Source organism: Schistocerca americana, chromosome X (genome assembly GCF_021461395.2).
Source record: "Schistocerca americana isolate TAMUIC-IGC-003095 chromosome X, iqSchAmer2.1, whole genome shotgun sequence".
NCBI classification, from domain to species: domain Eukaryota; kingdom Metazoa; phylum Arthropoda; class Insecta; order Orthoptera; family Acrididae; genus Schistocerca; species Schistocerca americana.
The window spans coordinates 573,685,330-573,713,058 of NC_060130.1; the positions used below are offsets into that span (position 1 = coordinate 573,685,330).

Here is a 27,729-nt window from a genome sequence, read left to right on the forward strand (position 1 = left end):
ATGAGAGAGAGAGAGAGAGAGAGAGAGAGAGAGAGAGAGATTGTTTCACCTACAGCTGGAAAAAGGAAGTGCATTGCATACCTTTCGTTTGTGTGCCTATTGATGATGCACTGCTTTTGCCTTTCTTCTTAAATAATTAGTAAGTTGAGTTGCATATCTTAGATGTATTAGAGGATCTGTAACGTGTGGTTTCCAGTTCAGGTTCTTATCAACATAAAAACCTTAGAATTTAGAACATTTTCTTTCATTCATTAATTTTTCCATTATGCATTACTTCTAATGGTGTTGTCATGCCAAATGCTGTATAAAATTGCATGTATCATATATTTTACAAGTTCTTTTATTTAAATTTTCAAGTGTTCAAGTTTCTCAAATATTAAACATATAACATGTGAGCCTCAGTTGGCAACTGAGGCTGACATATTATATGTTTAATTATCACAGTTGCTGATGGGGATACACAATGTTAAAAATTCTTTCTCAAATATGCTTGACTATAATACTTGCATCAAGAGCAAAGAGAAATATTTCTGCTTCTTGGATATACTATGGCAGTACATTCATACCTGTCAAGAATAGCTCAACAAATATTGAGCCCTTTGATACACCTATAGTGTTTATTCCCAGTCTGTAGATGCTAATCTGACATTTAAACTCCCTTGGTTTCTTAATATGACACTATGAATTTTTTAGTTAGATATATCTGACAACATAATATTTGAGTTTCTCTAAAAGAATACTTTAAACTGCATTTGTAAGATCACAGAAAATACCAGCTAGCAATAACTTGTCCTTTAAATATTAAGAAGAAGATTAAGAGTTTAACATCCTGATGATCATGAGGTCATTAGATGCAAAGCAAAAATTCAGACTGGGGAAGAAATCCGGCTGTCCACTTTCAAAGGAAAGATTCTGGCATTCACTTCAAGTAATTTAGGGAAATCATCAAAAACTTAAATCTGGATGCCTGAACAGGGATCTGAACTGTCATCCTCCCAAATAAGAGTCCAGTGTCTTTCCACCTCACTCAGTATCTAAATTTTGTATACAATGTTTCAAGAACAATTCCTAAATGAGACTGACCAAGTATCTTACTTTGCGATTCGCGTGTTACTGTTCTCACATACACAATACAGGGGGCAAAAAAAAGCTTCTGCTTGAAGGCTGTACAGTCCAGAATTGGTATGCCAATCTGGCAAAATTGCCATAGGCATTGAGGCAATCATCCCTATGTCACACAAGCGTGAAGATACCACTTAGGTAAAACAATGTGTCCTGCTGCATGAAAAAGTCTGTAGCTGCCGACAAGGATTTTTGACCTGTCAAGGTCTTTTTCAAGGGTTTGAAGGTATGATAATCACATGGAGAGATAGCAGGACTATAGAGTGGGTGTTTCAGGTCTCCCTCCCACTTGAGTTGGCATAACTTCTCCCAAATCGATTGAGAGACTGTATCAAATTGCGATCAGCATGGTACTTGGCTGAACATTCCACAAAGGTGGTTTCTGACAGACACGATGCCCATACACATTCTTCATCCTTCAAAGGATGTCTACTGGTGTTTTGTCCTGCATCAGCCAAGGAAAGAATAACTGCATGTTGGTCCTGTTTGGACATATTTGGTAATAATGTTGTCATAATACACATTTATGCATTTACCTCACTCATTTCAGAAAGACATGAATGCAATATTAATCCCTTGCCTACATGTCGCTGCATATACATCCACATTGGAGTCATGCTATGTTGCATATATGTTGCAGCAATACCCTCAAACAGAAATTTTTTGATCGTCTTTTAGATTGCTTCACTTCCATCAAGGAGGAAGTAAGCAGTAAGACTTGTCTGTAGTTATTAACATCTACCTTACTATCTTTTTAACAGAAGGCTGGAAATATGTCCTGTGGTGGTTACATATTTTATATGTGAATAATTACATTGCTTATATGTGAAGAGCAGTATTTTAACACTTTACTTGAAATGTTATCAAACCTTTGTGAGTTTTTGCTTTTGAAGGAGTTAATTACATTCTTAATTCCTTTAGTAGAACATCGAGGAGTATCACTTTGCTTTATGTATGTGGCACAGATTTGTTTCTTGCAGGTCTTTTATTGTTTGTACCTTGAACTGATCATGCCAATCTTCTGTGCTGCTTCCAGGAAGTGATTATTAGATATGTTGGCTACCTGCTTCAGTGATTCATGAGTGTGATGTCAGATAGTACTGTGAAAACTGCACAGTATTTCAGTGAGACAGTTACTCATCATCTTCAGGTGTTCACTGACCTGTTGCTGCAGAGGCTCACCAGTTTACATGCTGGCTCACTATAAAAGTGCAGGTACCAAGGGGTGGGGCTATAATGTCGTCATAGAGGATGATGACATCCCGTGCCCCCAGCCAAAAAAATTGGGCATGGTCTCCACATGTGTCACAAGGGAGGAGCGCAATGGTAAATTGCAGCCCAGCACATGCGCAGGCAGAGTATTAGAGCCCACTTTAAGTGCCCAGACTCTGATTCCCAATCCATGTTGACTCAGATTCATTTGTGTGTGGCTGACAATGCCTTAATACCACCAATGCCGGTTCCTATGCCTTGCTAAGTTGAAATCCCATGTCTCTTTTAATCAGGTTGTTACTTTTATGTACTTCAAATGCTTCTTTAATGATGGAGTCCCTGTATGTGGAGGCAGATGGACGGATCTTTGTCTCTCCACAGTTCATGCTATGTCCCATGTCACAACAATGTTCAGCAACACCAGACTTTTCTAGCTGACACAATCTAGTGTGATGTCTACGTACAGCCCATCTATCTCTAACAGTGCAACAGATCTGGCCAATGTATGATTTCCCACTCTGGCATGGGCTTTTATACACCCCTGGTCTCCTTAGACCGAGGCTGTCTTTAACAAAAGCCAGCATTGTTTGCACTTGTGCTGGAGGGCGGAAGACAAATTTTATTTGATGTTTCTTTAACTGCGTGCCGATTTTAAAGGCCATGTAACCAACATAGGGTAGAAAAACCATCCTTCTTGAGCTCTCTGTTTCCTCTGGCTGTTCTTGAGGTGTAGTGCATGCACGCTGAAATGCATTTTGAATATGTTTATCAGAGTACCCGTTTTGTACAAACACAGAGTGATGATGGCTAAGCTCTGCAGATAAGCTCCTTGGATCTGTGATAATTTTAGCCATATGAACAACAGTTCGCAATACACCACTGAGTTGAGATGGGTGATGGCAGCTCTCAACTCATTGATGTGTTCCTCTATGATTTGTCTATGATAATGTTATAGCCCCATCCCTTGGCACATGCACTCTTTTAGTGAGCCAGCGCATATATTGGTGAGCCACTGCAGCAGCACATCAGCATGCACCTGCAGATGATGCGCGGCTGCCTCACTAAAATACAGTGAAACCCTGCTTTTTACATATTTCAAGGGACATAAAAAAATGGTGTAAAATGCAAGAAAACATAAAATGTAGGAAATAACGTTTTAAGATGTAAACTTTACGTATAGGATACCCCCTTGCATTTTTGCACTTTATGTATCATATATGTACATAACAGGCATCAAAAGACTTGCGAGGGACTTGTTTATTATTTGACAAAGGTTTATTATCTAATAAAAGAAGTAGAAACTTTTGTCTCAGTTTCATATGTCATAATCAATGATTTTGAAAAGCCTGCAGCTACTGTTCATTATTTAAATAAGGAAATACTGCATTAGTTATGTACTTTATCAAGCTTAGCATGATGCATTTTGAGAATTTTTTCTTGTTGTCAAGTACAAATATGTACATAAGTATTTTGTGTGGTGTTTGAATATATGTTATTCTGCATGTCTTGCACTGTACTCATCTTCTTGAAGTTATCAGGTACTGCACCTTCTCAGTTATGTGGAAAACCATACATAAACAAACTATTACTCACATTGATTGTTTGTGTAACATCACAAAAAATACATACATAAATACTGAACTTGACAATGAGAATAAATTTTCAAAACATGTTTTGCTGAGCATGAAGCAAATACGTAACTGACTCTGTGTTTAAGCTAAAAACATTTGGGCAATGCAAAGTGAATTACCATAGACTACCGATAATTATATTGGACTATGGTGAATGACAGCGTCAACTAGCACTACAAGAGACCAAATGTCAAAACATGCAAAATATTGTTCAAGAAAGGTGTCACGATGATCACAACAATCACAAAACTGCATTTGCTCACTAGAGAGAGTTTGTAAATGGTTGTGATTGGTCATGATCTTTATTCGAATGTCCCATCAGCTACCACGTCAAATAGGGCTTGGCAGTGGTGGGAGATACAGCATGAATTGTTCCAACTTTTACACATTTATCGGTTCACATCTGCTGAGTGTGCTGGTGTCAAGAAACTTAACCATGTAATATTTGTAAATACTACTGGATTGTCAACATCATGCCACCATCATTTTCTTCTATATGAACTTTTTTTGTAATGCACAAAATGCGATAAAATTATAAATATGTTGATGCAAAATCGGGTGCAACTTAACATTGTGGACATAGAAAATTTGATGGAAATGATAAAAAATGTTGTAAACAGTGGGAAAATGTTAATTCTGGGAACATAAAAGCAGGGTTACACTGTATTGTGCAGACTTTACAACATTATCTGATGCGATGCCTGTGGAATGCTGAAGCAGTTATCATGTCAGGAAAGCCTCAAACAGCACATGTTGGCTACCTACTTCCTATTACTTAGTATTTGGCTGTTTTCTTTAATAATTGAGGTCTAAGATTTCTAAACCAATTTTTCAGGTTCTCTTTTATTATTACCCATATTTTATTATTTTAATTATTAATTTTAGACAGCGTACAGAGTTCTTTTGCTCTTTTATCATTTTCTTTGTGACAGCATAGTATTCATTGTAATATAAAATCATTTCTACTTCAATGTTTGTCCTAGCCATCGCATATAATTTTCTTTTCCTTGTACATGGTTTTTGATGTCTTAATGGTAGCATCTACACTGTCTTGGCACAACAGGTGTTACAAACTGATAGAAATGTATGTTATCTGAACGAAAGAAAGCAGAGTGAAACAATTTCATATCAGTCACATAACAATACGTATCAGCAGATACAAATTTGTTACTTTTTGTAAATGATACCAGTATAGGAATAAATAGTAGTATTAGTCCCTTTACTGAAAAGGCAGCTATCGGAAACTGAGAATGTCAATAAATGGTCCGAGGTAAATGGATAATCATCAAATTTTGAGAATATTCAGTACATACAATTAAGCACCTCTTACAGAACTACATGAGCTATGACTACAGTCTCCTCAGACTATGATATACAACAAGGAGAAACTGTAAAGTTTTTCAGGTTACAGATATAGCATAACCTTAATCGGAAAACCCACTGTTTGAATCAATGAAGCGCCTTAGTACAGCTACATTTGCAGTGTGCATGAAATAAAAAAAAACAATGAACGACACTATTTTTTCTGCATATTTCCTATCACCAATGAGATACAGAATCATTTTTCTGGGATAGAATGTTATGAACAAACAAATACATTATAAGAATTACTTGTGGTGTTGGTTCTAAAAACTCCTGCAGAGTCCTCTTCACAATATATTTCTTCATTAATATCATTTGCCACTACCCATGTCCATCTTTTCTTAAAAACAAATAATGAAATACGTGAATATAACATCATGGCCTCCACGATGGCCTCAAGGAGTTTACGTTAATACAGGAATGAGTCACATACACACATATTCAACAAACTGCCAGAGCATATCAAATGTATTATAGATAAATTGGTTGAGTTCAAGACTGATGTAATAACTTTCTGTTGAGGAGCTCCTTCTGCTTCACTGGAGTGCATTTTAAAAATACAAAAATTTAAACTAATGCTTCAGATTATTTTATAACTATGGTACTGTATTACAACAGTATTTCATAATGTTATGTCATTTCATTCTACTGCACCCAAGTAAAATTCACATTTGTGACTTCCTTCCACATCCCCAGCACCCCACTCTGCAAAATCCACGGCACATGACTACTGTAATGTAGTTTACTATAATGGAATGTTAAATTTAGAATTGTTATCTGTCACATTACACACATCACATTTTTGTACAGATATCTCAAAACTTTCTGTTGTCAGTTGATTAAACACTCTACTTGTTTTGTATAATGGCACTTCTTCGTGGTCAGGCAAGTTTTTAAGTACAGCCACTTGTTCATCATGGCCAGAGACACCATTCACAAATGGATACATATTTATATCACTCATAACCCCCAAATATGTTTCTATTAGCCTACTGCTCCCATGTCCAATCCTCAGGTTGTAAGTGAAATGCAACAGGAGACCAGAAGGTTGGCCACACTGATGACTGTTTCACCCACACTTACATATGTACTCTGCAAGCCACGGTACAGTGAATTCTATTTGAATATTGAATACTGAATTCTATTTGAATATTGAATGAAGAAAAATTGTGATCTATATGCCCATTTGTGTGCCCTAAACTCTTTTATCTTATTCTCTGTCTGATTCTCATGATCCCTACGTGAGATATATGATCATGGCAGCATAAGAGTCACACAATCTTCTTCAAATACAGCATCTCTAAATTAACCCAACCAAGGTTTGAGAATACTATGATATCTTTCTTCCAGGAACTCCCATTTAAGTTCTCTAAGAACTTGAGCTGTATCAATTTTTTATGGTCCTCCCAGTACAATTACGAATTCGTTCCCTATCTGGTTTCATCTCTACTTGATAAGGACTCTAAACACTGGAACAGTACTCCAAAACAGTCTTATATGTGATCTCCTTTACAGATGCACTGCATCTTGCCAGAAAACTTCCCACAAATCTAAGTCTTCACTTCATCTTCCATAAAACTGAATTTATGTGGATGTCTCATTTCATATTACTTCTTAGCATCACCCTTGAATACTTATATGATGTGACCTGCTCAAGTTGTTCATGGTTAATCTTGTAATTGAGTACTATTGGGTTCTTTCTCTTTGTTGTAGGAATTACTTGAATATTTGCCCACGTTTAAAGAGAGCTGTCATTCATTACATGAAGAGAAATTTTTGGTCAACTCCTTCTGCATTTTCTTACTATTGTCCAACATTCCTATCTGATAAATTGTTAAAGTATACTGAGAACACTACTGATCCTGTTACACTTCCTTGGAACTTACCATATGTTACTTTCATTTCTACTGAACATTCACAACCTAGTTTAACATACTAGATTCTATTACTCACACATTAATGAAGCCCAGCATATACTCATGAAGATACTCCAAATGATTGTATGTTAGTTGGTGTTTGGTAATATGCTACAGTGTCAAATGGCTTTCATAAATCTAGGAAGATATAATCTATCTGTCGATCTGCATTTATTGTCTCAAGATGATGTGAATGAATAAAGCAAGCTATGTTTCACACCAAGTCGTTTTTTTCCTGAATACATGCTGATTCATTGAGAGAAGCTTTCGTTCCTCCATGAACATCATGATGTTTAAGCTTATAATAGGTTCTAGGATCCTGCAACAGACAGACATCAGCAATACTGGTCTGTAATTCTGTGCATTCTTTAGCATCTGTACAAGTGTGAAAATGCTACTTCACTACAATGTCAGCACAGATACTTCATGGGCCAGTGGTGGCTTGATGGTAGCTGGGGAACAGAAGCCCATGAGAGGGAAATGAACTCACTGTATGATGTTGATCTACAGGAAGCGGAGAGTCCAAACCCATGCAGAGATGAGCACAGGAAGAACTGGGTGTGCAGCTGGTGGCGATGACTAATGGTACAACACACAATACAATACACCAAGCGAGATCCGTGAAGGTCGACCTCTGAGTAAGCTCTGGCTTGCCCACCCTACTGCTGCCCACAGTGCCTCTACCAGTGGGTCTGTCCAGACTGTGTGTCACATTCAGCCTTCATGGCAGGCTTCTGCACTATCCCACAGTGCTACCCATGCCAGCTTGTCTGCTTCCATTGTGATTTCCACTAAAAAGGCTACATAGGACTGAAAATGAACAGGCTTGGGCTGCAACATTTCTGGCACAGAACCAAAGAGCCACTGAAGACCCCAACAGCAGACCAATCACCTAAGGAGGCAATGCCTACACTGCTGGCTCTGCCAGAAGGGTGGAATGGCACAGAGGCTGTGGCAACATGAGATCCACTGGTGGCAGTGGAGGTGATGCCACCTCCATCATTGAGAGGGAGAAGGAGGCGGAGGAGGAGGGTGGATCAAAATCCATGGGTTCCACACTGGTAGGTGCAGGTGCGGGCTTCACTGGGGGCTGCTGTTGCAGGCGATGTGAGGACAGTGAAGTGTGGGGAGGGAATGGCATTAGGGAATCATGGACCATCAAATCATGGCAGTGCTGTCCCAACAGGGTGTGGGCACAGCTAATTAGCATGGCGGGTTACCTGCTCCCAACCAACATCTGCCACAAACAACTGCCAACATTTGCAGGCCAACACTGAAGCCCTGGGAGGGAGATATGACAGTCCACAGTGGTCCATGGCTTGCTACTCAGGGGCAGCAAATCCAGGAGGGCCCACAGCTGGCACCTGTGCAAATGTTCCACCAGACTGCACCCGCTAACCAATGTCACCTGCTATACCTAGAGAAAGCTCGACAACACATTGTCATGGAAAGTGGCAGACACAGATTTCTTCATTTGGCTCTTAAATGTATTCACAAAGCACTCCACCTTTGAGTTAGAAGGCAGGCAAAACACAGGGGCAGTCAGATGCTGAATACCACTGCAATCCCAAGCACAGTCCTCAAACTCCTATGACAAAAATTGCTGACCATAGTCACATAACAGGGTCCTAGGGGATCTCTCAATGGCAAAAATGACTGAAAATGGGCAAACCATGGCAGTCAATGACACAGTGGACAGCTTGGCCACATATGCAAAATTGGACACTGTATAAACTACTAACAGCCTTGCTCTGGTCAAAAAGGGGCCATCGAAATCAACATACGCACTCTTCCATAGGTGTTTTGGGACCAGCCAAGGAGACAACTGGTACAGCAGTGCAACCTGGTTCTCTACACACACACACACCCTTCAGGAATGCTAAGAATGCACCAGATGCCAGTAGGCATGGCACTGTGCCAATGCCTTCATATGAGTCATATTCCCGTGAGATGAATGCAGCAACAGGAGCATGCAAGGATGCCATGCCAATGGAACAACCACATGGCAGTATTGCTTCTCCATAGTGAGCATGAGAATCCCCTGGACAATGTTGAAATGATCATGTAGGAGGAAAAACGTATGCCACACCTGATCTTCCCCTGAAGAAATGTGCTCCAGTCAGCCCAACTGGATCAATAAAATGATACGCCAGAAAAGCATGTCAGGAGCTGTGGTGGTCGCAACTTTGCATGCCATCAATGGAAAGTCTGAAAGGGTTTGCTGCAAGGCATCATCTAACATGAACACAAGAGCCTCTTGCCGATTGAACTCAGGACTGGGCCCCACTGGTAGCTGCGATAACATGTCAGCATTGGTATGCTAGGCAGATGAGTAGGAATGAATGTCGTAACAACAGTTACTGAGAAAGAGGATCCACAGCTGCAACAGGTTGGCTGTCCTACTACCCGGCAGCTTGGAATGAGGGCCAAATAAGGAAACCAACAGCTTCTGGTTGGTGATGAGGAGGAACCTCACCCCACACAGGAAGATTTGGAACTTTTTAACCCTGAAAATAATAGCTAGTGCCTTCTTTTCCATATGTGAATAATTATGCTGCACAGCAGGAAGCACCTTTGATGCATAAATGATGGGCTGTTCGGTGCCATCCAGGTTCCAATAGGACAGGATGGCACCAATGCTATACTGGGACATGTCAACTTAGGCTAGGGTTAAGGGTTCACCCACTATAAAGGAAGCCAGGTAGGGAGCAAAGCACAAATGCTGCTTGAGAGACTGTAAAGCGCATTGACAATCCACATACCAGACAAACTTAACACCCTTCTGGCAAAGCCAGTTAAATATCTAGCTAATATGCATGGTCTGGGGAATGAACTGAGCATAAAACAAAATATTACCAAAAAAGGACTAGAGCTCCTTCAGTTTTTTTGGTGCTGGTATGTTAACAATGGCCTGGATGTGTTCATCTGTGGGGACAAGACCATCTTTACTAAGCACATGACCAAAAAATGCACTGTTGGGGAAAAATACTGTTATTCCACAGTTTGCAATGAAGGCAATTCTCTAGGAGGCACTGGAAAACTGATTGAAAACTTCACTAAACAACTCTGCCTGTAGTGGAATTGGATACCAACCTGCTACACATTGCATGCTGATAATCTGTTTAAAATAGCCGCAAAGGCACAAGACACCCTCAGGCTTCTGAGTCACCACCAAACGGGTGGTCCAATGACTCAACGAAATAGAAGAAATGACACCCTGATCCTGCCAACGGTGCACCTCAGCCTTTATCTTGTCATGCATGGTGAACGGAATGGGGTTGGGATGACAAAATTTGGGTACCATTAACAGCTTAACAGAAATGTACCGTGAAATTTTCTGCTCAGCCCAAGGTATTTTCAAACAGTGGGCTGTAGGACCACAGTAAGAAGTCCAAATCATGAAAAGATAGGGACTGAGACACTAAATGCACTTTCTCAATGATCAGGAAGCCAATAACAGAAAATGCATTGAGCCCAAGGATATTTTGTACCAACGGTGAATTGACCACTGACTAGGTAAGCTGCTGTTCCAAATTCTTATAATGTGCAGAGATGGAGAATTTCCTTCACAAAGAAATGTGCAGTTTACTATAAGACACAACTTGACAGAGTGGCCATTGCAACTCTGGGTACCCCCAAGAACCTGCACATATCTAACTCAATTAGGCTGACCATCACTCCTGTGTCTGCCTGAAATTCGACTGCCCACCCATTCACTACCAATGTCAGCAAAATATGGTGGGACGACATGTACGGGACATTGGAGGCAGCCCCAAATTCCAGTGAAAGTGTCTTGGGCACCCAATGACAGACTCACGGCCTGTTGAGTATCACAAACATCTGCCAAATGACCTATCCACCAGCATACCCCACACATGGCCTTAACGTGTGGGCAGTCATTGCTGCTGGCTCGCTCAACAAGCAGAAAAGGAGAATGACACTGAGGACCCAAAAAATGTCACTTACAGGAATTACGATGCTATGAGTGGGGCAAACCCACCAAGCTTAGCATAGATCAGGACAGACAGCACTGCCAAGCCACTGCAGTTGAATTGTCAACAGCAACAACACACGGCAACTCGGCAGGAGGCAAGGCCACCTGGGGTATCCCTCAGGTCAACAGGGACTGGTAGGAATTTTACAAAGGAGGATCAGGTAGTGATAGTGGGTGGAGCAGGGAACAGTCTTGACAGGGATGGGGAATATGATGTAGGTGGTGACCTGGTGAAGATAGCTACTCAAACTGGTGGCAATAATGTGCATTTCATGCAACTGTTTCAGCATCATGATTGGCCTCATCTTAATGCAGTTGTTAGGTGCATTAACATGGGGATGGAGAGGGCACTGATGGCAAAGGGCATAGGTCACATTTCAATGGTGCCAGTTGGGTCTATCAGCAGATCAGGTTTCACTAGGCATGGCCCAGATATGGGAAGGGGAGGCTGACAAAGCTTATAGGTGACAGTGTAGTGGATGGTCGTGGTGGTGGTGCGATCACTCTTGGAAATATTCCTGTAGTAGCTGGTACTAGAGGTGAACCTTTTTTAGACCTTTTTCAGATGACAGGTAAACCAGCTTAAGGGAAGTACTTCTAACTAAGGGCTCACCTTCAGAGGATACCATGTTTGCAAGCAGAGAAGGAATTATAACATTTCATCACAATATAAGAGGTATTAGAAATAAAGTTGGTGAACTGCTTACAGATGTTGACTGAAATTATTGGTATCTTGGCGCACCACTTAAATAATTTCACAATTCAGAGGCTTCTTTTACCAGGATACATATTAGTTGGCTCTTTTTCAAGGAGTTCCTTGTGGGATGGGGAGTGGCTATGTATGTAAAAAACAGTATTCCATTTTAGTCCAAAGACCTAACATGGCACTGCACTGAACTGAACAGATACTTGAATGTTGTGCAGGGGCAATCGAATTTAGTGAAACTAGACTTCTAACTGTTGTTGTTTATAGGTCCCCTAACTCTGACTTCAGAGTATTTCTGCACAAGCTAGAGAGGGCTCTCGATTCACTTTATAGGAAGTACCAGAAATTAGTTATACGTGGTGACTTCAATATAAATTTTGTGTATGATGGTGCAAGAAAAAATATGTCGGTAGATCTCCTAAATTCAAATGATCTGATGCAGACTGTTGTTTTCCAACTAGGGTGCAGGGGAGCAGATACACGTACAGTACTTAATAATCATTATTGTGCATTGCTGGTGAATTAAATAAAAATTTAGCTTCTACAGGGAATTATGTAACTCTCTTGGCAAATGCCTTTCCGAGACTGATGTCTGAAATACTCCTCAGTGATACAGACAAGGGAGAGATTGAGTCAATAATTAAATCACTGAAGACTAAGGATTCTCATGGTTATGATGGAGTGCCTAGCAGAATATTAAAGTACTATGCTGCACATGTTAGCGCTGTATTTAGCCATATTTGAAATCTTTCCTTTAGGAATGGTCAGCTTCCTGAATGATTAAAGTACTCAATAGCAAAGCTACTTTATAAAAAGGGAGAAAAGGATAATGTAGACAATTTTAGACCTGGAATGAGATTTTCACTCTGCAGCGGAGTGTGCGCTGATATGAAACTTCCTGGCAGATTAAAACTGTGTGCCCGACCGAGACTCGAACTCGGGACCTTTGCCTTTCGCGGGCAAGTGCTCTACCATCTGAGCTACCGAAGGTAGGAGATGAGATACTGGCAGAAGTAAAGCTGTGAGACCGGGCGTGAGTCGTGCTTCGGTAGCTCAGATGGTAGAGCACTTGCCCGCGAAAGGCAAAGGTCCCGAGTTCGAGTCTCAGTTGGGCACACAGTTTTAATCTGCCAGGAAGTTTTAATTTTAGACCTATTTCTATGTCACCAGAGTTTACTAAAGTTATTGAAATGGCTGTGTATGTAAGGATAATTGATTATTTTATATCACAGAATTTGCTATCAAATGTACAGTTCAGCTTTAGAAGCCATTTAACAACTGAAAATGCTATATTTTCTCTCTATGAGGTCCTGGATGGGTTAAACAAAAGGTTTCAAATGCTAGGCATATTTTTTGATTTAACTAAGGCATTTGATTGTGTTGATCACAAAATATTGCTCCAGAAGTTGTACCATTACAGAATATGGGGAGCAGCTCACAATTGGTTCACCTCTTCCTTTAGCAACAAACAGCAAAAGGTCATTATTCACAATGTTGAGAATGGCTATGATGTAGGGTCTAAGTGGGGTACGGTCAAGTGGGGAGTGCCCCAGGGATCAGTGTTGGGGCCACTCCTGTTCCTTATTTATATAAATGATATGCCCTCTAGTATTATGGGTAATTCTAAAATATTTCTGTTTGCTGATGACACTAGCTTGGTAGTAAAGGAGATTGTGTGCAACATTGGCTCGATTTCAAATAGTGCATTTCATGACCTAAGTTCATCACTTGTAGAAAATAAACTAATGCTAAATCACAGTAAGACTCGGTTTTTACAGTTTCTAACACACAATTCTACAAAACCTGACGTTTTAATTTCACATAATGGGAACATGATTAGTGAAACTGAACAGTTCAAATTTCTAGGTGTTCAGATAGATAGTAAATTATTGTGGAAAGCCCGTGTTCAGGATCTTGTTCAAAGATTTATGCTGCCATTTTTGCTATTCGAATGGTAACTGAAGTGAGTGATCAATCAATACAAAAATTAATCTACTTTGCTGGTTTTCATTCGCTTATGTCATATGGTATTATATTCTGGGGTAGCTCTTCCCTTTCTAAAAGGATATTTTTGGCTCAGAAATGGGCGGTTCGGTCAACAAGTGGTGTAATTCCATGAACCTCTTGTTGACCCCTGTTCATGAGTGGGTATTTCAACATTGGCCTCTCAATATATTTATTCCTTACTGTCATTTCTTGTTAACAATATTAGCTTATTCCCAAGAATAAGCAGCTTTCAATCAGTTAATACTCAGCAGAAATCCAACCTACATTTGGATTGGACTTCCTTAACTCTTGTTCAGTATACTGCTGCATCCATTTTCAATAAGCTACCACAAGAATTCAAAAATCTTAGCAGTAATCGAAACTGAAGAGTTTCTTCATGGGTCATTCCTTCTATTCTGTCGAGGAGTCCCTTGAAAAAGTAAGCTGATTCCTGTTGTATTGTTGATTGCATTTACTTAAACTTATGGACTGATCTTTTTCCGGTTCATAAACATTTTATTTTATTTGTCACTTCTTTTCTGTTCTAATTTCATGTAATGACACGCTCCATGACCTTGGAGATTTGCCCCTCAATTTGGTCCTATGGAACTTGACATGTACATAAATAATAAATGAAACATGTGCACACAATTGCATGGCCTGTGAATTATCAGAAAAAACATCCCTTGCCACTACCACAAGCTCAGATGATTCTTTTGTTTGGGCAATGTCAGCTAATGAAGGGTCGATCTATGTCAAACCCCTAATCTGAACCTCATGCTCGGGAGTTTACCTAGCAATCACGTCCTGAATTGGCGAGTGTGAATACTTGGGGCTCTCGAAATGACAGTTGCATGAGAAGCACTAATAACTGGTGAGTCAGGCTGCATACGACTGCCCAAGACACTTGTGGTGCTGGTTAAACTGCAACCATGCCACCACCACATGGGTTTGATGTCTAAAATACGTTTAAGCAACCAACCAAGCTCATCAAAGTAAAGTTTCTCAGATTTAGTGGAGGGTTTCCAATTTTGGAGACCTTCATATAAACCTGTGCTGCTGTGCAATAACAAGGCAGCCTTATCAAGTGTATTGACACTGCACCATACCTGGCAGTGCAGCAAGAACTGGCACAGGTAATACCCACACCTTTCTGTCAACTCTTCAAAACTAGAAAATGGCATTGCGGATGGCAGAAGGTGGCTCAGAAAATGGAACAGTGGGTGCCTGGTCTCCCAACGATACAGTAGGTCTGCATTTTGGGATATCAGTGCCTGCATCTGCTCCCATTGCTGCTGCTGCTGCTCTTTCTGCAGGCACAACTGTCCCTGCTAGAATTGTAGAAATGTCAAGTCCATGATGGGCCAAGTGAATATGAGGAAATGGGGAAAGAAAATATAGGGGTGTTGCATGCATAGGAATATCTTTCGTCACCATGTTAGTATCCGCACAGGTATGACATCACTGCTCCACTACACATCCAGCACAGATACTTCACAGGCCAATGGCTGCTCAATGATAACAAGGAAAGAAACCTGTGAGAACAAAATGAGTCTGAAGCCATGCAGACACACCTGCAACAGCCCATACACATGTCACATGTGCCCTCCGCAGAAAGTTTCTGCACTATTCTGCTGTGTTACCGACACCAGCTCATCTACCTCCACTGTGAGGTCTGCTGGTGGTGATACTAAACACTCGTCATCTCAGAACATAACTTCCTGATTAACCAAAATCATCTGTACCATGGAGCACATGTGATCATCTAACCTGTCCATATAATCCTTTGTTTTAATTTATTCCTCGAGAGTAATTGCAGGACCAATCTAATAGTGTGATAATGCATCACCATATAACCACCTCCCTCTACAACTGTAGGAAATAGTTTCTTTGGATATACCGGGTGATCAAAAAGTCAGTATAAATTTGAAAACTGAATAAATCATGGAATAATGTAGATAGAGAGAGTTCAAAATATGTCCGACAGATGGTGCTTCATCTGATCAGAATAGCAATAATTAGCATAACAAAGTAAGACAAAGCAAAGGTGATGTTCTTAACAGGAAATGCTCAATATGTCCACCATCATTCCTCAAAAATAGCTGTAGTCGAGGAATAATGCTGTGAACAGCACTGTAAAGCATACCCGGAGTTATGGTGAGACATTGGTGTCGAATATTGTCTTTCAGCATCCCTAGAGATGTCGGTCGATCACGATACACTTGCAACTTCAGGTAAACCCAAAGCCAATAATCGCACGGACTGAGGTCTGGTATTTTTCTTATTTGTCACTTCTTCTTCCGTGTGTTTTTGCTTTTGGAAGCTTTAATTGTCGAGTGCTAGTAATAGTGTTCCATAGATTTCGTGTTTGTTTTGAATACAGTCAGAGAGAGTCCCTTTAGTCAGCCATACTGCCAATTGTGCTAGTGTTTGTTTTGAATACAGTCCAGAGACAGGTAGTGCTATTTTCATTGTTTTCTACAAGAAGTGTCTAGTAACCACAGTTTAGTCAACTATCAGCCGCCTTTAGTGCATTAGCAGTCTAGTTGATTAACTCTCTACAGTGAATTGATTTCTTAGGATGGATAGGATGTGTGACTGCTGTGTACGGACGCAGGAGGAGCAGGCCACTGTTCACGAACAGCTGAACATGTTGATGGCCGTGGTCAGCCATCTTCAGGCTGCTGCCTCGGAGTGTAGCGGCAGTGGGGAGTCTGGTGCATTGCATGGTACACCCCAGGTGTTACATGCTTCACCCACTGTCCCTGTTGTCGAGACATCTTCGTGGGTACCGGGCGCGGTTGGGTCATCCTCTCCCCAAGGGGAGTGGCGGGTTCAGCGGCATTCGCGGCGCACGAGGCGGAGGGACAATGTGGAGGCTGGCCATGCGGCATCACCCGCTCTGCCTGTGAGTGGACATGTAGCTGCTCCTTCAGCAAGGTCCGAGCAGGGGTAGGGGTTTATTAGTGATTGGGAGCTCCAACGTTAGGCGGGTGATGGAGCCCCTTACGGAAATAGAGGAAAGGTCAGGGGAAGAAGGCCAGTGTTCACTCTGTCTGCTTGCTGGGGGGTCTCATCCGAGATGTGGAGGAGGCCCTGCCAGCGGCGATAGAGAGCACTGGGCGCACCCGACTGCGAATTGTTGCTCATGTCGGCACCAATGACTCCTCCCGTCTGGGTTCGAGGTCATCCTCAGTTTGCACAGGCGGTTGGCGGAGTTGGTGAAGGCAGAAAGCCTCGCTCGCGGGGTGGAATCTGAGCTAACTATTTGTAGTATCGTGGAGTGCGTGTGGAGTGCACATGTGGGTTTTTTAGGTTAAAGAATTCTCTCCCTAGGCCCGACAAGACGCCCCCGGAGACGCGGTAAGGTAGGAGTAGGCAAAATGCAACAGGGAATAACAATATTAATGTGCTAATAGTAAACTATAGGAGCATCTATAGAAAGGTCCCAGAACCGCTCTCATTAATAAACGGTCACAAGGGACAGAAAGTTGGCTGAAACCAGATGTAAACAGTAATGAAATCCTAAACTCAGATTGGAAAATTTTTTTTTTTTTTTTTTTTTTTTTTTTTTTTTTGTGGTTTTCGTGCGCACAACGTCAATGGTCATTAGCGCCCTGACTACTCTAAGAATGCACCGCGAGGCACAAGTTGACAACAACAACTAAAAGGGAAAACACAATAAAAGACAGACTGACAGGCATAAGATTAAAAAACATCATCAAATGTCCTTAGCGAGGTTTGTCAAATTGATAAAACAAAGAACACGAGCAGCTGCTCGTGGGTCATCCGCTAAAATGGCATCTAAAGTATTAGGCAGGTTAAGATCGAGGCGCAGTGTGGTAAGATCTGGACAGGACATTAAAATATGTCTAACCGTCAGCAAGTGCCCACATGGGCAGAACGGCGCCGGCGCAGCCGTCAGCAGATGGCGATGGCTGAACCGGCAGTGTCCAATTCTTAACCTTGCTAAAACGACCTCCTCCCACCGAGAAGGGCGTGAGGAGGACGTCCAAGCCACGGGAAGAGGTTTTAAGGTCCGAAGCTTGTTGTCGGTAAGTGCAGCCCAATCGGCATGCCACAGCGACACAACGCGCCGACAAATGACCCTGCTAAAATCGGACGAAGGGACACAACAAGAAGCTGTCCGAGGCTGGAGGACCGCAGCCTTGGCCGCGGCATCTGCAGCTTCGTTCCCAGAGATACCGACATGGCCAGGAACCCACATAAAGCTAACCGGCGTACCGACGTCCACCAGCTGCTGAAGAGAGCGTTGGATCCGGTGTATGAAAGGGTGAACCGGGTACGGATCACTGAGGCTCTGGATGGCGCTCAGGGAATCTGAGCAGATGACATAAGCAGAATGTCGGTGGCGGCAAATGTAAAGAACAGCCTGGTAGAGGGCAAAGAGCTCAGCTGTGAAGACCGAACAATGGCCATGGAGCCGGTATTGGAAACTTTGTGCCCCGACAATAAAGGAACACCCGGCCCCGTCATTGGTCTTAGAGCCATCTGTATAAATGAAAGTCATGTTGTTGAACTTCGAACGAAGTTCCAAAAAACGGGAGTGGTAGACCGAACCGGGGGTGACCTCTTTTGGGAGCGAGCTGAGGTCGAGGTGAACGCGGACTTGAGCCTGGAGCCAAGGTGGCGTGCGGCTCTCGCCCACTCGAAAGGTTGCAGGGAGTGAAAAATGAAGGTGTTGAAGGAGGCGACGAAAGCGAACTCCAGGGGGTAGCAAGGCAGAGACATACAACCCGTATTGAAGGTCAAGAGAGTCGTCAAAAAAGGAACGATAAGACGGATGGTCGGGCATTGACAGTAGCCGACAGGCATACCGACAAAGCAGTATATCGCGCCGGTAGGTGAGTGGCAATTCGCCAGCGTCAGCATGAAGACTCTCTACGGGACTGGTATAAAATGCTCCGATCGCAAGTCGTAAACCCCGATGTTGTATGGAGTTGAGGCGGCGTAAGATGGATGGCCGTGCAGAGGAGTATACGAAGCTCCCATAATCCAGCTTGGAGCGGACGATCAACCGATATAGACGAAGTAGGACGGTTCGATCCGCTCCCCACGACATACCACTGAGAACACGGAGGACATTTAAAGAACAGGTACAACGGGCGGCCAAATATGACACATGTGGAGACCAGCTAAGTTTCCTGTCAAAGGTAAGGCCTAAAAATTTGATTGTCTCCACGAGTGGGAGAGCAACGGGACCGAGTCGTAAGGACGGTGGGAGAAACTCTTTGTAGCGCCAGAAGTTAATACAGACCGTCTTCTCGGCAGAAAAACGGAAGCCATTGGCGACACTCCAGGAGTAAAGACGGTCAAGAGAACGCTGAAGACAGCGCTCCAGGACACGTGGACACTGCGCTCTGCAATAGATGGTAAAATCGTCCACGAAAAGGGAGCCTGATACATCAGCTGGGAGGCAATCCATTATTGGATTGATCGCGATGGCGAAGAGAGTGACGCTCAAAACTGAGCCCTGTGGCACCCCATTCTCCTGGCGAAAGGTGTCGGACAGGACAGAACCCACACGTACCCGAAACTGTCAATCCATTAAAAAGGAACGAATAAAAAGAGGGAGGCGACCGCGAAAGCCCCATGTATGCAGGGTGCGGAGAATGCCCGCCCTCCAACAGGTGTCGTAAGCCTTCTCCAAATCAAAGAACACAGCCGCGGTCGGGCGCTTCCGCAAGAAGTTATTCATAATGAAGGTCGACAAGGTAACCAGATGGTCAACAGCAGAGCGGCGCCTTCGAAATCCACATTGTACATTGGTAAGTAGGCGTCGAGACTCGAGCAGCCAAACCAATCGAGAGTTAACCATTCGCTCCATCACTTTACAGACACAGCTGGTAAGCGAGATAGGTCAATAACTGGAAGGCAAGTGCTTGTCCTTCCCCGGCTTAGGAATCGGGACAACAATAGACTCGCGCCAGCATGCGGGAACATGTCCCTCAATCCAGATGCGATTGTATGTACGAAGAAGAAAACCTTTACCCGCAGGAGAAAGGTTCTTCAGCATCTGAATATGAATAGAATCAGGCCCTGGAGCGGAGGACCGTGATCGGCCAAGTGCGGTTTCGAGTTCCCGCATGGTGAATGGGGCATTATAACTTTCACAATTCGAGGAGCGGAAGTCAGGTGGCCTAGCCTCCTCTGCCTGTTTGCGGGGGAGGAAGGCAGGGTGGTAATGAGCGGAGCTCAAAACCTCAGCGAAAAAGCGGCCGAAGGCATTGGAGACAGCCTCAGGGGCCACAAGGACTTCATTCGCGACCTTCAAGCCAGAAACTGGGGAGTGGACCTTAGTGCCAGATAGCCGGCGCAGGCTACCCCAGACAACAGAAGAAGGAGTAGAACTGTTGAAGGTGCTTGTGAAAGCAGCCCAGCTGGCTTTCTTGCTTTCTTTAATAATACGACGACACTGAGCACGTAATCGTTTATAATTAATACAATTCGCCACTGTAGGGTGGCGTTTAAAGGTGCGTAAAGCACGTTGACGAGCACGTAAAGCGTCTCTACATGCTGCGGTCCACCAGGGGACCGGTACGCGACGTGGAGAAGAAGTAGGGTGAGGGATGGAATATTCAGCAGCAGCGAGAATGACTTCCGTGAGGTGTGCGACCTGACGATCGCAGCTTGTGAAGGTTTGATCCTGAAAGGTCGCCCTGGAAGAGAAGAGCCCCCAGTCTGCCTTGGAGATGGTCCAACGAGAGGAGCACGAAGAGGGAGTATGCTGCAGGAGATGGATAACACACGGGAAGTGGTCGCTCGAATATGTATCAGCAAGTGCATACCACTCAAACCGGCGTGCAAGTTGGGGAGTACATATAGAGAGGTCTAAATGGGAATAGGTATGAGATGTGTCCGAAAGAAAAGTAGGGGCGCCAGTATTGAGGCAGACAAGATTGAGCTGGTTGAAAAGGTCTGCTAACAAGGAGCCCCTCGGGCAGGATGCTGGAGAGCCCCAAAGAGGATGGTGGGCATTGAAGTCTCCAGTTAACAAAAATGGTGCAGGTAGCTGAGCAATAAGTTGCGTCATGTCTGCCCTGGTAACGGCAGATGACGATGGAGCGTAAACGGTACAAAAGGAAAACGTAAAAGTGGGGAGAGTAATGCGGATGGCAACTGCCTGCAGGCCGGTGTGCAACGTGATGGGATCGTAGTAAATATCATCCCGGACCAGCAACATAACCCCTCCATGAGCTGGGATACCTACCACAGGGGGTAGGTCAAAACGCACAGAGGTGTAGTGTGCCAAGGCAATTTGATCGCATGGGCGTAGCTTCGTTTCCTGGAGGGCTACGATGAGCGGATGATGCAAGCGGAGCAGCAACTTCAAGTCCTCTCGGTTGGAGCGAATGCTGCGAATATTCCAGTTAATAAGTGCCATCGTAAGAAAAGGAAGATGAGAGAAGGGGTCACCTCGAAGGCCGCTTAGGGCCTGGCTTCGAGCGAGCACTGCCGCCGCTAGCAGGAGGCAGACAGTCATCGTCCATCGGGTCTATAGGGTCATCGGCCATCTCGGGAGGATGGCCGGGAGGGGGAGCTTCCTCCGCCGGTGAACGGCCAGATGTTCGGCTACCAGCGGTGCGGCCAGGCGAAACGGATGACGGCCTGGGGCGGCAACCGCTGGGTGGCGCAGGAGAAGAAAGGCGCCGCGGCGGAGAAGGAGAACTGTGCTTCCTATGCGCCTTTTTAGAAGGACGTTTGGTGGAAGTACCGGTCGAAGGCTGGGAGGTCGAGGGACGGAGGAAGTCTGCACGGGATGGTTCCTTCTTGAAGGCCCGTGCATCTGACTTCGGGGTCTTCGACTGAGCAGAAGCTGAGGAAGTGGCTGGTGTCTGTGGGGTGATGGGAGGAAGAGGAGACGTCGACCAGGCGATCTTAGCACTGGCCGAACGGACGACCGTGGTGCTGAAGGTCAGATCGCATGTCTGGGTTGCTACCTCCCGGGTAGTCCGAGGAGAGGCGAGGACAGTGCTGTATTTCCCCGCTGGGAGCAGCGTGGGCTTCCTACTAGCCAATAGCTTGCGAGCAGCCGAGGTGGACACTTTCTCTTTGACTCGAATTTCCTGGATACAGCGTTCTTGCTTATAGACAGGACAGTCGCGGGAGGATGCGGCATGGTCACCCTGACAGTTCACACAACGAGGAGACGGAGGTGGACAGTCACCCTCATGGGCATCCCTGCCACAAGTGACACATTTAGCCGCATTGGAGCAAGACTGTCGAGTGTGATTGAAACGCTGACACTGGTAGCAGCGCGTAGGTGTCGGGACATAGGGTCGAACAGAAATAACCTCGTAGCCCGCCTTGATGCGCGATGGCAGCTTAACACTATCGAAGGTTAAGAAAAGTGTCCGGGTCGGTACAAGGTCATTGTTGACCTTTTTCATGACCCGATGGACAGCCGTCACGCCCTGCTCAGCGAGGAAAGATTGAAGCTCCTCGTCAGTCAATCCGTCAAGAGAGCTACTATAGACTACACCACGAGACGAATTCAAAGTTCGGTGGGCCTCCACCCGGACAGGAAACGTGTACAGGAGTGTGGCCCGAAGCAGTTTTTGTGCCTGAAAGGCACTCTCAGTTTCTAGTAATAAGGTACCGTTACGCAACCTGGTACAAGATTTGACAGATCCGGCTATGGCATCTACGCCCTTCTGGATAACGAAAGGGTTGACAGAGGAAAAATCCTTTCCGTCCTCAGATCGAGAAACTACGAGGAACTGTGGGGCAGGCGGTAGTACTTTTGTCACTGTTGGCTGGTCACGTTTCCGTTTGTGGGTCAAAGTCGAAAGCGATGGAGTAGAATCCATTGCGGAGGAATCCCCCATGATTGCCAGCGTCTCCGATGGCGCGCTCCTTCCTTGTGGGGACCCTCTCAAAGGGCACTCCCGCCTTAGGTGAATGTTTACACCTCAGGTCACACCTCCCGAGAAACAGACGGAGGGACCAATCGGCATGGTCAGAAGGTATCAGCTCAGGCAATCACCCCTCCCCGGGCCTGGCCTTTACCAGGGGGTATGCGCGTGCCTTACATGTCTACCCAGGGCGGGGACTTACGCGTTACCCCGTCACCGGCTACGCGTGCGAACGCGTGGGTCGGCCTTCAGGCACGCACAGGGAGGAAGGAAGAAGAGGAAAAAGAAGAGAGAGAGGGAGAAAGAGGACAGACTGTCTCAAACGCCGAGGCGGAGACCAGAGAAGGCAAGGAGAAGAAGGCAATGAGAAAGCAAGGAGAAGGAGGCAATGAGAAGGCAAGGAGAAGAAGGCAATGAGAAGGCAAGGAGAAAAAGGCAATGAGAAGGTAAGGAGAAAAAGGCAATGAGAAGGCAAGGAGAAGTCAAGGGAAAGAGTAAGGAAGACAGTGAAGTAGAGAAGAGCAAAGAAAGGAACCAACAAAAGGAAGGAAAAAACGAGAAGTGAAAAACCAAAAAGACCACGATTATAGGTCGTGAAACCGTCCGTCTCCGGACGCAGGCGCTAACTACCCCCGTGAGGGGGATGGACTCCTTTTAGTCGCCTCTTACGACAGGCAGGAATACCTCGGGCCTATTCTTACCCCGGACCCGCAGGGGTAGGATTGGAATGTATACCACAGAGAGAGGCTGGACAGTGAAGGGGGAGGCGTCTTTATAGTTATAAGAAGTGCAATAGTATCGAAGGAAATTGACGGAGGTCCGAATTGTGAAATAATTTGGGTGAAGGTCACGGTTAAAGCAGGCTCAGACATGGTAATTGGATGTCTCTATAGGCCACCCTGGCTCAGCAAATGTTGTGGCTGAGCACCTGAAGGATAATTTGGAAAATATTTCGCATAGGTTTCCCCACCATGTTATAGTCCTGGGTGGAGATTTTAATTTGCCGGATATAGACTGGGAGACTCAAATGTTCATAACGGGTGGCAGGGGCAAAGAATCCAGTGAAATTTTTTTAAGTGCTTTATCTGAAAACTACCTTGAGCAGTTAAACAGAGAACTGACTCGTGGCAATAACATATTAGACCTTCTGGTGACAAACAGACCTGAACTATTTGAAGCAGTTAAGGTAGAACAGGGAATCAGCGATCATAAAGCAGTTACAGCTGCTTGGCAGAAAATTCTAAGAAATATTGGTCTTATGTCAAAGCGGTAGGTGGATCTCAACAAAATGTCCAGACACTCTGTGACCAAAATGGTACTGAAACAAAGGATGACAAACTAAAGGCCGAAATACTAAATGACTTTTTCCAAAGCTGTTTCACAGAGGAAGACTGCACTGTAGTTCCTTCTCTAAATAGTCACACAGATGACAAAATGGTAGATATCGAAATAGATGACAGAGGGATAGAGAAACAATTAAAATCATTCAAAAGAGGAAAGGCCACTGGACCTGATGGGATACAAGTTTGATTTTACACAGAGTACGCGAAGGAACTTGCCCCCCTTCTTGCAGCGGTGTACCGTAGGTCTCTAGAAGAGCGTAACGTTCCAAAGGATTGGAAAAGGGCACAAGTCATCCCCGTTTTCAAGAAGGGACGTCGAACAGATGTGCAGAACTAAAGACCTATATCTCTAACGTCGATCAGTTGTAGAATTTTGGAACACGTATTATGTTAGAGTATAATGACATTTCTGTAGACTAGAAATCTACTCTGTAGAAATCAGCATGGATTTCGAAAAAGACGATTGTGTGAAACCCTGCTCGCGCTATTCATCCATGAGATTCAGAGGGCTATAGACATGGGTTCCCAGGTAGATGCCGTGTTTCTCTACCTCCGCAAGGCGTTCGATACAGTTCCCCACAGTCGTTTAATGAACAAAGTAAGAGCATATCGACTATGAGACCAGTTGTGTGATTGGATTGAAGAGTTCCTAGATAACAGAACGCAGCATGTCATTCTCAATGGAGAGAAGTCTTCCGAAGTAAGAGTGATTTCAGGTGTGCCGCTGGGGAGTGTCGTAGGACCGTTGCTATTCACAATATACATAAATGACCTTGTGGATGACATCGGAATTTCACTGAGGCTTTTTGCGGATGATGCTGTGGTATATCGAGAGGTTGTAACAATGGAAAATTGTACTGAAATGCAGGAGGATCTGCAGCGAATTGATGCATGGTGCAGGGAATGGCAATTGAATCTCAATGTAGACAAGTGTAATGTGCTGCAAATGCATAGAAAGAAAGATCCCTTATCATTTAGCTACAATATAGCAGGTCAGCAACTGAAATCAGTTAATTCCATAAATTATCTGGGAGTACGCACCAGGAGTGATTTAAAATGGAATGATCATCTAAAGTTGATCGTCGGTAAAGCAGATGCCAGACTGAGATTCATTGGAAGAATCCTAAGGAAATGCAATCCGAAAACAAAGGAAGTAGGTTACAGTACGCTTGTTCACCCACTGCTTGAATACCGCTCACCAGTGTGGGATTTGTACCAGATAGGGTTGATAGAAGAGATAGAGAGGATCCAACAGAAAGCAGCGCGCTTTGTTACAGGATCATTTAGTAATCGCGAAAGCATTACAGAGATGATAGATAAACTCCAGCGGAAGACACTGCAGGAGAGACGCTCAGTAGCTGGGTATGAGCTTTTGGTGAAGAGAACATACCTTCACCGAGGAGTCAAACAGTATATTGCTCCCTCCTACGTATATCTCGTGAAGAGACCATGAGGATAAAATCAGAGAGATTAGAGCCCACACAGAGGCATACCGACAATCCTTCCTTCCACAAACAATACGAGACTGGAATAGAAGGGAGAACCAATAGAGGTACTCCAGGTACCCTCTGCCATACATCTTCAGGTGGCTTGCGGAGTATGGATGTAGATGTAGATGTAGATGTAGACCTGGGAGGCCAAGCACGGCGAAAATGGCGGCTGAGCACATGATAATCACCAAACGACGCGCACGAGAGAGCTTTCACGCGTCTCGCAATATGGGGTGGAGCGACATCCTGCATAAACATCGTACGTTCCAGCAGGTGTTTATCAGCCAGGCTGGGGATGATGCAATTCTGTAACATATCAATGTACCTCTCACCTGTCAAGGTAGCTGTCACCGACGTTTTGCGTTTTTTTTTTTTTTTTTTTTACGATAAAACCCCATGTCATTCCAAGCATGTGTGTCAATTTTTACCTCTCTATCCACATTATTCTGTGGTTTATTAAGTTTCCAAATTTATACTGACTTTTTGATTACCAGGTACATAAATAAAATCAATTGATGGAAAAAAGGTTCACAATGACACATCACGTGACATTACTGTCAACCTATCATTGCTGGTCCATATTACATGATCCCAACACCTTCTGCATTGTATTAAGGTGTTACTGGAGATTATTAGACGTTTGGAAACTGCAACATGGTTTCAGATGTGCAGTTGGTGTCAGACTGTGGTTGAAGAGATGGTGTGTTCAACCTAATGACTAAATTTTGACAATGCTCGAGTCATTTGAAGACTGCGTTTCTTTATATTTCTTTCATATAATTAGCAATTATGGTCACTGACTAATTGCATTTACCCACAGCCACTCTGCTTAAGATTTGACTCGAAGGGTTTATACTCAAATGCTTCAGATACTGAATGAACTTTTTGGGTGGCAAATTACAGTTATTTCACTGAGCTCTTCTGCACTTTATACAACAAAATTTCTTTCAGAAATGTTCCATAGTTTACAAAAGATTACCAATAAATGCTTTTATAGGTTTTAAGCATTGACTGTAGACAACAATGTATGACTCACCGATTGCTGAAAATCTTTCACCTGGTCCACAGGCACCGATTCCTTTCAATAAGCATTTTTTTGCCCCCTCGACTAAATGTATTCCCTCTTCATCTACATTTCCCACTAGAAATGTTGCAGAACAATCACCATGATAGCCTCCACGAAAGACCTGAAACAGTAAATCATTTTCATTGATCATTATAAAATCTGAATGATAAACAAAGAAGAGAATTGATAGCATTTACCTAATTACTTATTCTAAGAGAACTCATTTATACTTTGTTTTGTTTGATGATATGATGAAAAATGTGTGTCTTTCTTAATAAGTACATTCTTTGGTTATCTAAAAGATAGTGAGTATCTGTTGCATGTAAACGATTTATGGACACATTAAAACTAAGAAACACAGTACTTATTTACAAGAGCATAGTGTAACATGTTATTTGCGCAATATTGTTTTGTCTGTTGGATAACTGCACGTTTCCATGTGTCAGATGAAAACTGGAAGGAAATGAGTAACTCAGGCAAAACATGAAGCAATTGACACAAAGGCTAAATATGATTTTAGAAATGCTATGCTGGAATTTGCTTGTCTTACAAGCAAAACTGCACATTTGAGTTGAGATTGACAGTTGGCCGTGTGGGTGAAGAATGCTGCTGTATTCAGCTTGGTAGAATGCCATTAGAGCATGATTTATGGAACAAACTATGATCAAGGAGGATTTGCAGATTGGGGGGTGGGGATGGGGTTGGGGTTGGGGTGGGGGTGGGGGTGGGGGGGTTGGAAGGAGATGACACCTGCCACCTCAGCTTAAGGACACATATATGCATAATGAAAACAACTGTGTGCCGTACTGCCACTTGCACACTCAACAGCCAAGATATTGCCTGCTGCTGTAGCTTGTTCTAAGCCTCCTGCTGGAAATGGAAGTAACTGTTGGCTTTGGCACCAAAGATGCCAAAATTTTTGTCAGCTGAGTTTATATTTGACAATGGAGTGTTACAGGCCATGAAGTCTTAGAGCACTTCATTTCTTCCACACATCATTTATTACTCAGGAATACATCCATATT

General features: G+C 43.7%; 1 protein-coding gene across 3 annotated transcripts in view; it reads right to left on the minus strand.

Annotated features, from left to right (window-relative positions):
• Positions 1-27,729, minus strand: part of LOC124556851 (methionine aminopeptidase 1D, mitochondrial) — a 162,033-nt gene that overhangs the window by 71,176 nt on the left and 63,128 nt on the right. For all 3 annotated transcript variants that reach the window (XM_047130871.1, XM_047130872.1, XM_047130870.1), the window contains exon 4: positions 26,675-26,825. In XM_047130871.1, the coding sequence (XP_046986827.1) occupies positions 26,675-26,825 (151 nt within the window). The remainder of the gene's footprint in view (positions 1-26,674; positions 26,826-27,729) is intronic.